The sequence below is a fragment of the Bidens hawaiensis genome, unplaced genomic scaffold (genome assembly GCF_021521415.1).
Source record: "Bidens hawaiensis isolate Kalapana, Puna unplaced genomic scaffold, B.hawaiensis_p1.1 tig00001382_1, whole genome shotgun sequence".
In the NCBI taxonomy this organism is placed as follows: domain Eukaryota; kingdom Viridiplantae; phylum Streptophyta; class Magnoliopsida; order Asterales; family Asteraceae; genus Bidens; species Bidens hawaiensis.
Genome location: NW_027491078.1, coordinates 3,072,799 through 3,085,514, shown reverse-complemented (window position 1 = coordinate 3,085,514; position 12,716 = coordinate 3,072,799). Strand labels below are relative to the sequence as shown.

Genomic DNA, 12,716 nt, shown 5'->3' with positions numbered 1-12,716 from the left:
AGTCTTTGAGATGTGATATGATCATATTATTGTGTTTTTTTAACTATGTGTTGTGGGGCTTTAACAGAGGCTTCTGTCATGTCACTCTTAGACACCATAACACCTTCTAGTGATTAGGGGTTTTAACGGGGGACTTCATCCCACTTTCGGCCTTTGCGACTCCCATAACACCTTCTAGTGATTTGGTACTTTTTTTTAATTCTTTTTGCAATTGAACACTTGACGTTTCAAGAATCATGTAATTTTCATACTTTTCGTTAACTCCGTCTATTTTGGTCGTTAAGTCAGGAATAAAAACAATTACTTTTATTATTATTATTATTATTATTATTATTATTATTATTATTATTATTTGTAATTTCACATTTTCTTAACCCCTTTATATCTATTTATCATGTTAACCAAACCCTAATTCAAATTTCATTCCAAGTATGATAATGGCTTGTAAATCCAAGTTTAAAAGATGAGAAATTAATATATATATATATACAAAACGATTGTTTTACCCATGACTTAACGGACAAAATAGATGATGTTAGAAAAAAAAATACTAAAATGACATGTTTTTAAAACATGAAGCATCTAGTTGCAATGAATTCAAAAATAATAATAAAGCAGTGTAATTAAGTAAACCACGTGTATGAAAATAACACTTAATTCTAAAAAATGGATATAGTTTTACGTACCCTTTAGAGAACAGACAAAAGAGAAAACGCATTACTTTATACATGACAGACATCCAAATCATCATTCATTTATTAACATAACTTCACGCGATAACATCAAAGATATACCATTAAATCATAATTCTACAATATTCAAATGGTTAAAATATCTATATCAAGTAGCATAAATCTAGAAGTAACTCTTAAAGCTTATAAAACAATTATCATAATTCATAATAACCACACGTACAATGTCCCCAATTATTTCATGGATTACTTGGTAAACACCTACACTTGTATTAACAACCACCATACTTTTGACTAACTCATGATAACACCAACATCCTTTGTTGAGTGATCAAATGATAATAAAACAAACAACATTTGGTCATCCAAATAAACGGTCCTGTTCTTTTGCAGCCTGTGGGTCCATGGACAAGTTTTATATAATTTTTATATATGGATACAAGTATACAACCTCACAAGGGATCATAATGAAAAACCCAACTGTGAAAGAGAGGACCGTTTAGCTGTGTGGGCCGGTGGGGGCTCATGCCATGGAGATATATATATATATATATATTTAGACACACACATATGGTGATAAATAGAAAAGCATTTAACAATAATAATTATAATAATAACTGGTGAAGAGGTATGTACCCGCCTCAACACCGAGCAATTGTTCGTGTTCATTCATTTAACAAATTAAACAAAAGATTTTGTTAATATCTGTTTGTTTATTTAATAAACAAACTTACAAGCATACCAAAAATGTCATAATATTGAGTAAATATTGTTTTCTTTCTTGTAGACAATGGCGATACTATGGACGATATCGATTATTGGTAGTCATTTCAGCTCGTTAAATCTCATATATCTTTGTAAGTTCCACGATCGAAGCACATTTTTGTGGACATTTTCGATGGCATTCGCGTGACTGGTTAATTTTTGGGTTTGATCATTTTTTGTAGGTTTTCTTTGTGTTGGAACCTTACCAGCTTTGTATGTAAGACATGAGAGCGAAGTTGATTATCTTGTAAGCAAAGCAATCAAAGACGCGAAAAGATTGTTGGAACAGTTTAACTCGAGCATTCTTAGCAAGATCCCGAGAGGACAAGTGAAAGAACATAAGAGTAACTAAACCGCAAAAATGTAACATGTTATATGTTATATGAGACGTGTATCCGTGTCATTTTATGTACAAATGTAGATATTAAACATGATTTATATTAAAACATTTATGTTGCGTTGTAAACAAACCATACATAAACTAAGTTTAAGCTAAATGAGTTAAATACTAACAAACTACAGTCTTTGTTCCTCATACAAAGCAATTAGACAATAATATTGATGCGTAAACACTAGAGATGTTCATTCTCGAAAACAAATCTTATTTATAGCACTCGAACAAATATGATCTTATTAAGAAAGCCAAGCATGCATCAATAGTAATCGCAACACACAAATAAAAACACAACACACCGAAACATACAATGAGAGCCATCAACTCGTCGCCTCATAATTATAGGTGATGCTTATCATTCAAAAACTCGCAAAGTTTATCACATTCGGTTTTGGGACTCCAAACACTGAAGAAAGCTTGAACAGCACTAAGAATAAGAGCCATCATACCTCCAAGAAGTGCTAAAAATGCCCATGGGCTCTTCACATATTCATGCTTAAGTTGGGACATAACTGTGTTCCTCCGACGCTCATAATGCCGTTGTATCTTGTTCTTAGCATCGAAATACGCTAAGTTATCTGGAACCAAATCAGTTCCTATTTCATTGAACAATTTTGCAACTTCTTTATCACTCCCTAACGAGTTTTCAAGCACCCCAGCTTTTCGAAGAGCCTTAACATCCTCAGGGTAATCAATCAGAGAATCAAGAAGACATACATACGATGTAACCCACGTATCACTTGTGCGCATTTCATAGGCTATCAAGTTTAACAACATAGGCTTGGTGGAATCGTCCACGATTATTGGAGGGAGTTCTACACTCGCTCTAAACCACCACCAACTATTAATAAACTTGACATGAGCCAAACACATATTGCTACTTGGCTTGAAATGGATCCCTACATCCATAAGCTCGTTAACATTGCGAAAAGTGCACCTATAATTTTTTTCATTCTTTGGAACATTGATATTATGAGTAAGAGTACGATGAAGAAGATGGATAAGATGATACGGTTCATTGTCTCCAGCCAACTCCATTTTTTGCTCTCCGCGACAAATTTTGTCATTTTGGATACAAAACATTGCTTTTAACCACTTTCTTTTCGTCTTCTCGGGTGACAATATATTCTCATGGATGAAACTATTAATCTTTTTGTTTAACCATTCATATTGTCCCAACTCCTTCATCCCTTCAAGTAGAGCTTTGAAAGGAACTTGGTTCTCCAACAAGAACAAATCTTGATGAAGAAACACAACTTGGTGCATGTTTAACCCTTCATAATCTTCGGGTTTCCCGCCAAAAATGTATTGGATGTAATACAAGATAAAACAAGAATCTTGCAACATCATCTTGGTGAACTCCTTGTTGGAATATTGTGTTGTTGAGTCTTCTTCATAGAAGCTTCTTAAGTCTTTCACCATTTGTGGATCACCAAGCCTTTTGTACAAACTTCTTAGGGTTTCTTTATTTTTTGAAAGTAGCTTCATTGTGAAAACCGGCTTGAGTTTCTCGACCAACTCGAGTTTCTCGTTCCCAAAATGGTGTGGGCCAATAGAAACAACCTTCGGAACATAGTATTTCTCGTACTCGCCTTTCTCTATTCCTGATACCCTACGGATTCGAGCGATTGATGGAAGTGGTGGAGGGGCATCGCCATTCATAATTGAGTCGATGACCCATTGTTCGTCTTCGGGTTGATCTCCACTAGTGATGTTGGGTGGGGTTATGTCTTGGGCAGACATTTTTAGATTTTGAGGTTTAGTGTTGGTGGTTATGGTATTGGTACAAGGATATAAATAGATGTGTTCTAGGTACTTAAGTTTGAACTAGAGAATCTTGAAACATAAGCCTTGTCTACAAATGAAGTTAGGAATCATGGTACAACATAAGTTACAATCACTCAATTTGGAATATAATAAAGCATTGTATTCTTAACTTATGTTTATATAAAGTACTCCCATGAGTTTCACATTGCTTAAAAAGTTGATAAGCATGTGACGAAGTTGTATGACATGATTAAATATAGTCTGACCAATTGCATATTTATCTTTTTTAAAGTTTTGAATAATCATTTAGGAGTTACCAAAGAATCAAGAGACGTCAGATTTGAGTTCTATAGAGGATGTGAACTTGAGTGTGTGATAAACCAAATGTGGAGGCAGATCAAGAGATTAATTAACAAATAATCATTTTTGGGCGCAGACGACCCAAATCGTTAGCGGGTTAGTTAAGATTACACTAAAATAAAAAATTGAAACGAGCCGAGCTTGATCCGAATTCAAGCCTTATTACTTATAAAACCCGTTTAGTAAATTATTAAATTTAGCACAAAAATCCCAACACCCTCATAAAATTTTTCAATGGTCCACCCTCCCCAAACTCTTAAATCAACCTTCACGCAATTTAGAAACCAACCCCTAAGAAAATACCAATTTAATATAAATTCTTATCTTAAATATCTATAATATATATAAACGAAACCCCTAAAATCCTACATGTCGCGATGTGGTCGCTCCCCCTTTTATAGAAGCCACCAGATTGGTTAATTTCTAAATGGAGGCCAACCTCTCATTGATTTAACCCAATTTCGTGGGTATGGGTCTTACCAAAACTAGATAACTCTTAAACGGTTATAACATCTCATTAAATTAAAAATTAATCTTACCAATTATTTGATATGAAAATCCTATAAAATAGGGATATACTAAAACTTAATATCCAATTTAAAAAGAAAAGATATTATTTATAATTAATAAACAATTTTATAGTAAAAAAAACATAAGCGGGCCATGGGTCACCAAATCCAGATAGCTTTTAAACGGGTTATAACATATCATTTATTTATAAAACCCTTTCATCATCAAACCCTAAGTATATTATTAACTTTCTTACAATAAAGCAAATTAAAATCCAAAAAATAAATATTAAAAAACAAAAAATGTAAAACAATCATTCTCTCAAACCATCAGATTACGTTGTTTGTAAATGAAGGTTTCTCACACATTTGACCCGAATTCACGGGTAAAGGTCTCACCAAACTCAGATAGTTCTTAAACGGGTTATAACATATTATTATATTAAAAATTAATCTAATCAAATATTTGATATGAAAATCCTATAAAATAGGGATATACTAAAAATTGATATCCTATTTTATTTAAAAAAAGATATTATTTATAATTAAGAAACAATTTTATAATAAAGAAAATAAACGGGTAATGGGTATCCCCAAACCCATATAGCTTTTAAACCGGATTATAACATATCATTTATTTGTAAAACCATTTTATCATCAAACCTCAAGTATATTAATTATTAACTTTCTTACAATAAATAAACTTAAAATCCATATATATATATATATATATATATATATATATATATTAAAAACGAATAATGTAAAACAACCCCTGTAATACGGGGGATAAAATCTAGTATATATATAAACGAAACATTTAAAAGTTCTCTGGTTACTTCCTATATTTTCTCAAGCTACCAGATAGGGGATTGGACAGGTGTCCAGTGCGATTGGAGGAGGCCAACGAGGTTGAGCCCAACCAGTGGAAACCCTAGCACTATAAATACAGCATCAACTCCACTTTGATAGGGGATTCATACTCAATCATTGACAGTTACAGGCAGTGATATCACATTCAATCATATTGAATTACATTCACTCACAGTCAGTTACATACAAACACACAGTCTCACAATCAGAGAGTATTCAGCTACTAAGCAAGACTCTTGAGATTCCCTTACACATCATTATCATCTTCTCCTACACATACTGATTCTCACGCCGGAGGGTTACCCCAAAGAGGACCCCTCTGTCCCTTTCTGAGGGGTAAGTTAACGGCGCTGTTCATTTTGTAGGTGGAGGAACACGGATCCAGAAGAACCATCGGTGAAATAGTACAATCAAAACCCGAGGAAAGTAGATCTGCTACCAGTGAGTAGATCCACGTTTCTTCAACTGGGACTGTTTAAATCCCGTCATAGGTAGACTCGGAAAGAACGTCGTTCAGAAAAGGAAAATTATAAAAATTAACTAAGTTTAAATGACAATTGTCAATCGATATAGGAGGTCAATGTTAAGCGCTGTTGTAAGGATATTATCATAACGCTTGAGTGGAATTTATTCGAATGCTAAAAAGTAAACGAGGCTAATGTAGAAACTAAACATTGTTAGCCTCGTCAACATGAGCAAATTATTCATGACAAATTCTGGTCTAAAAATAAGCGTCGGGTTGTAGGTATATAGAATGCGAGAGTAGACATTGTCCTTTTGGGATGCTAAAAAATGTGCTAACCTTGGTTGTTAGTATTTGTAATTTACATATAACCCCCTAGAAATGAGACGAATAGTGGTTTGTCGATATCAAACCGGTTCAAGTTTCGATCAATCAGTTATGACTTAATACTATGTGAACTATATATAGTTGTTACAAGTTGTTGATTTTTTTTTTAAAATGGAATGGCATGCACCAATTGCAAAGTTATGTCGATTAGACTAGATTGATTCAGCGATTAGACTATTTGTATTTGTTTTCGATTTGAATAAGCTGGTCTAGAATTTTTTTTATCCACCCCTACATTAAAACACATAAATTTACTCATAAAGAATTTATGAGAGCCGGATTTTACCCACCCATTATTGTATGGAAATAAAAACTCGGTAGTCATAAATTTTCCCTATTTAAACAAATATTAAAAAAACACTTTTATACAGATTACAAAATAAAAATTCAAATCGCTAAAATAAAACAAATAACGTTTGGCCTAATGTTATCTGGTGGTGTAATTGGTGCTCTCTTCCTTTGAAGATGAAGGGCTCAAATCTCATGGTGAATGAATTAGGTGTATTAAAAGTACATTGTAAGTTAAAAAAAATCTCATTAAAATGATTAAATATTAATAAGAAACTTGGATAAAAATGGACATGTGTTCTTGGCAAATAGCCGTTTGTAATCAATGTAATGGGAGCCAAATACAGAACCCTACTCATCACTTCAACCATTTTTAAGCTAAGCTCCTTCCTGGATCTACTTTGTGGGGGAAATAAATAAATACTACTTTCTTTATTTATCATGTTGACAATATATTATTTGAAAGGAGAAATTGATATATAATAGTTAAGCTGTCTGGCAGCAATTAAATATGAAAAACATTATCAAACATCAAACTTTTGTTTTAATATTTTCACATCCCATTTTTCAGTTAACAATATAATTAAAGCGTCAGGGTTGTCCTTTGTGATGTGTTAAAACGGGTGGGAATCTCGGCAAAAGAGGCTTTTGTGAAAACCCTAAAACGTCAATTTGAAATTTGCAAAAAACTTAGCTGTTAAGCATTTTTTAACGGGAGTCCAATTAAAACAAACAATGTGAAAGTTGGGACCGGTGACAACTATTTTCTAAGTTGGAATTTTTATCGACATACTGCATTAAGTTGAGATTATTAAAATTTTATTTACCTTTAAAATAAAAGTCAATAAACCATAAATGTTTGCTGCTATATAGATAACTTATTCTGGCAAAATTTTTGGTGACACCGATACATATATGATTCTCATGCATATACATTCTTAAAAACCCTATTGAAACAAACAAAATAATAATAAAATTTGGACCACTTACTGATTTCCATAAATGAATGACATGGACAACAGAGTGATGGTTGTGCAACAATCAAACAATGTTAGACAACCCTTTTTTCATGGTCTAGACAACTGTTGTAAACTTTATTGTTTTATATGCTTGTAACATATATGGTATAGATTTTTAATTAAAAGTTAAAACTAAAGTATACTCAGACTAGTTTAAAAAGGTACATATTATTTTACCGAATCAACTTATGAACATTTTACCATTGATCACCGACTTTAGTGATTGATTACCGACAACTGATTCACTGTTGGAACAACAGCGAGTATCATAGAAGGATCAACGGCTACGAATTTATCACTGAGGATGGAGCTTGGAGGTATATGGGGAAGTTGAAGGGAGGAGACGAAAAGGGTGAGTCAGTCGTGCGTATAGGAAACCATGTAGAAAAAAAAATCCTTTAGAGACTCAAACGAAAGCTATTGGTAGAGTCTTGATAAGGTGAATTAAGGTTCACTGTTACACGAATCGATATTTGGAAACATTTTGTAGGAGCCAGAACGGTCAGGATTCACGAATTTAGTAACCGAAATCACACGGTCAAAAATTAGCGACCGCTAGCCATCGGTTACAAGTGTTACGGCCGCTAAAACTTTGTTGTTTGTGGCCCAGTCACAACATTTGCAACTGTTTTATATCTGTTGTAAAAGTACAATCCCATTAAAATAAACAAAAAACTAAATAAGATTTAAATTAAATGTCATTCGCAAACAAGACAACCATAAATAAGTAGGAAAACATCGTAAAAAGTAAAATAAAGTGTATCACAAAATAAAATTTAAAACCGTAATGTCAGTAGTAAAAAAGCTATTTGCAATCAAATTACAACTAAGATTAATTGCAGTCGCAAATAGCTAGTTTTCTAGATGTGTCTTATCCATAACCGGAATAAATCATTGTATTTCTCAATATATAGAACTTTGGTGCATTGTTCATATATGTTACAACTTACAACTATGTCTAACGAAACATTCTACTTTACAACAATCATTTGACAAAATCTATAACCTTAAAATACCTGCTTCCACGACATCAAATTAACTTTTCAACCACCACATCCGCCACCGCAGCCGGCACCACAAGCAGTGGCACCATTATTAGCCGGACTTGAGTTGCGCTTGGATGCACCGTCCGCGCAAATGAATACCGGAATTGTGAAGATTGAGAAGGTGGCAATAAGACACCACAAGACTAATATTGCATGATCCTCAAAACCCTCATCCATTGGTTTCCATTGTCTTCCCATATTCACAAACTATGTGTTTGTGTTTGTGTGGGATGAAGAGATCCACGTTGGTTCTTATTATCTTCTCATGAGTTGACTTTTGACTTTGTGTTATTTTGACTTTGATTAAATCCATGTGTGGACTGAATAATTTGGTTCTTAACTTATTATCCGTTACTTCATCTTTGATTTGCACACACAATGTGTGTTTTCTGTGTGTGCACACTGCCATCGCTGTTTCTAGCTCTTTTTCTAAAGCTCGAGCTCGGCTTGTGAGTGGTTTTTTCAAGCTTAGGCTTAGTTTGTTTATTATTTATTAACTAATGCTAGATAATACTTTTTCTTCCATCTGGTTCGTGTCAGATCGAGTTGGGCCATATTAAAAATGACAATAATTTTTATTATATAAACCAACAAAAACAAAAGTACGTCAAACGTCATTGCAAATGCATAATGAAAATTTAAAATCTAATATATCAAAACTCGTCAGCTTATACAAACAATGAATTAAGTCCAAAGTCCATAACTTGTAAAAAATTTCGAACCCCAATCCATATTCACTAATCAAATAAATTAAAACAATAAAACTAGTGGGTCTGAGCGTTATATGCTGCTACTTGTTGTTCTGTTTTTCTTTGCAATTGTTTGGTTTTTTTAATAAGGTTTATACCTTTAAAATCATGGGCCAGGGCCAGGGCCAAGGGTAAAGAGCTTAAGCTTACGATCATGGCCTAGTAAGATTTAGGTGCTGTTTGTTTTTGCAGACATAAACTGTCTGCAAGCTGATTTCATCTGTTTTCATGTCTGCAACTGAAGATGTGGTCTGAAGATCTGCAAGCTGAAAATATAAGACTGTTTGTTTTTATAAGCTGATACTGTCTGCATAACTGTCAAACTTATCTCACAAGATAGAAGTCATTTATTCAAGTTACATCTAGTTTTTAGTCTTTGCCTGCCATGCCGATTTGGTTTTGGTGGGTGGTGGAAGGTGGTGGTGGTGGATGGTGGTAGTGGCGGCGGACGGTGGGTAGTGGCGGTGGATGGTGGTGGTGGACAATGGGTGGTGGTGATGGATGGTTTTGGTTGGTGGTGGACGGTGGTGGTGATGGATGGTGGTGGTGGTGGGTGATGGATGGTGGTGGTGGCGGTGATGGATGGTGGTGGTGGTGATGGATGGTGGTGGTGATGGATGGTGGGTGGTGGACGGTGGTGGTGATGGATGGTGGTGGTGGTGGCGGACGGTGGTGGTGATGGATGGTGGGTGGTGGACGGTGGTGGTGATGGATGGTGGGTGGTGGACGGTGGTGGTGGCGGTGATGGATGGTGGTGGTGGTGGCGGTGATGGATGGTGGTGGTGGTGGGTGATGGATGGTGGTGGTGGCGGTGATGGATGGTGGTGGTGGTGGTGGACGGTGGTGGTGATGGATGGTGGGTGGTGGACGGTGGTGGTGGCGGTGGATGGTGGTGGACGGTGGCGGCGGGGTACGGGGGTGGTGGTGGCGGCGTACGGTGGGTGGTGGTGTTGGCGGACGGTGGTAGGAGCAGTGGATGAGAGGGTGGCTGCAAAGGGAGAAGAGTAGGGTTTTTTTGTGAAGATGTTTTAAGCAAGATTTCCTTGCTTTTCTTTTAAGATGAAAGAAGATAACTTCAGATCTGTTTTAAAAAAAAAAACAAACAGTCTTCAAGGGTAATGTCTGCGCGCCTGCAGACATTAGCTCCCTTGAAGATCTTTGAAGAAAAAACAAACACCCCCTTAATCAATTTGGGCCCAAGTCACAATAATTTTAACATTTAGATAATAGTAATTATAAAATTATTGATAACTAGTTTTTATCCCATGTATTATGGGGGTTATGCTTCATTTTTCGTGTCTAATAATTATATATTATTTTTGGATTTTAGTTTTATTTATTATAAGTAAGTTAATAATATATTTAGTGTTTGATGATTAAAAAGTCATAAATAAATAAGATGTTATAACCCGTTTAAAAGCTAGGTGAGACCCATGGCCTGCGTATTTTTTTTACTATAAAATTGTTTCTTAATATAAATATGATATTTCTTTAAAAATATTGGATATTAATTTTTAGTATATCTATATTTTAAAGAATTTTCATATCAAATATTTGAAAGAAATTTTTTATTAATATAATAAGATATTATAACCCGTTTAAAGTTGTCTACGTTTAGTGAGGCCCATACCCATGAATTCGAGTCAAATGTATGAGAATCCTTCATTTACAAATAAAACAATCTGGTAGCTTGAGAAAATATAGGAAGTAACCAGAGAGCTTTTAAATGTTTCGTTTATATATATACTAGATTTTATCCCCCGTATTACAGGGGTTGTTTTACATTATTCGTTTTTAATATATATATATATATATATATATATATGGATTTTAAGTTTATTTATTGTAAGAAAGTTAATAATTAATATACTTGAGGTTTGATGATAAAATGGTTTTACAAATAAATGATATGTTATAATCCGGTTTAAAAGCTATATGGGTTTGGGGATACCCATTACCCGTTTATTTTCTTTATTATAAAATTGTTTCTTAATTATAAATAATATCTTTTTTTAAATAAAATAGGATATCAATTTTTAGTATATCCCTATTTAATAGGATTTTCATATCAAATATTTGATTAGATTAATTTTTAATATAATAATATGTTATAACCCGTTTAAGAACTATCTGAGTTTGGTGAGACCTTTACCCGTGAATTCGGGTCAAATGTGTGAGAAACCTTCATTTACAAACAACGTAATCTGATGGTTTGAGAGAATGATTGTTTTACATTTTTTGTTTTTTAATATTTATTTTTTGGATTTTAATTTGCTTTATTGTAAGAAAGTTAATAATATACTTAGGGTTTGATGATGAAAGGGTTTTATAAATAAATGATATGTTATAACCCGTTTAAAAGCTATCTGGATTTGGTGACCCATGGCCCGCTTATGTTTTTTTTACTATAAAATTGTTTATTAATTATAAATAATATCTTTTCTTTTTAAATTGGATATTAAGTTTTAGTATATCCCTATTTTATAGGATTTTCATATCAAATAATTGGTAAGATTAATTTTTAATTTAATGAGATGTTATAACCGTTTAAGAGTTATCTAGTTTTGGTAAGACCCATACCCACGAAATTGGGTTAAATCAATGAGAGGTTGGCCTCCATTTAGAAATTAACCAATCTGGTGGCTTCTATAAAAGGGGGAGCGACCACATCGCGACATGTAGGATTTTAGGGGTTTCGTTTATATATATTATAGATATTTAAGATAAGAATTTATATTAAATTGGTATTTTCTTAGGGGTTGGTTTCTAAATTGCGTGAAGGTTGATTTAAGAGTTTGGGGAGGGTGGACCATTGAAAAATTTTATGAGGGTGTTGGGATTTTTGTGCTAAATTTAATAATTTACTAAACGGGTTTTATAAGTAATAAGGCTTGAATTCGGATCAAGCTCGGCTCGTTTCAATTTTTTATTTTAGTGTAATCTTAACTAACCCGCTAACGATTTGGGTCGTCTGCGCCCAAAAATGATTATTTGTTAATTAATCTCTTGATCTGCCTCCACATTTGGTTTATCACACACTCAAGTTCACATCCTCTATAGAACTCAAATCTGACGTCTCTTGATTCTTTGGTAACTCCTAAATGATTATTCAAAACTTTAAAAAAGATAAATATGCAATTGGTCAGACTATATTTAATCATGTCATACAACTTCGTCACATGCTTATCAACTTTTTAAGCAATGTGAAACTCATGGGAGTACTTTATATAAACATAAGTTAAGAATACAATGCTTTATTATATTCCAAATTGAGTGATTGTAACTTATGTTGTACCATGATTCCTAACTTCATTTGTAGACAAGGCTTATGTTTCAAGATTCTCTAGTTCAAACTTAAGTACCTAGAACACATCTATTTATATCCTTGTACCAATACCATAACC

The 12,716-nt window shown here is 33.7% G+C and overlaps 1 protein-coding gene across 1 annotated transcript; it reads right to left on the bottom strand.

Moving 5' to 3' along the window:
• Positions 1-2,190: 2,190 nt before the first annotated feature.
• On the bottom strand, positions 2,191-3,621 carry LOC143573568 (UPF0481 protein At3g47200-like). Its single transcript, XM_077058413.1, has one exon. It carries the CDS (start codon positions 3,592-3,594, stop codon positions 2,191-2,193), a length of 1,404 nt encoding a protein of 467 aa, XP_076914528.1. The 5' UTR covers positions 3,595-3,621.
• Between the last annotated feature and the right edge of the window lie 9,095 nt (positions 3,622-12,716).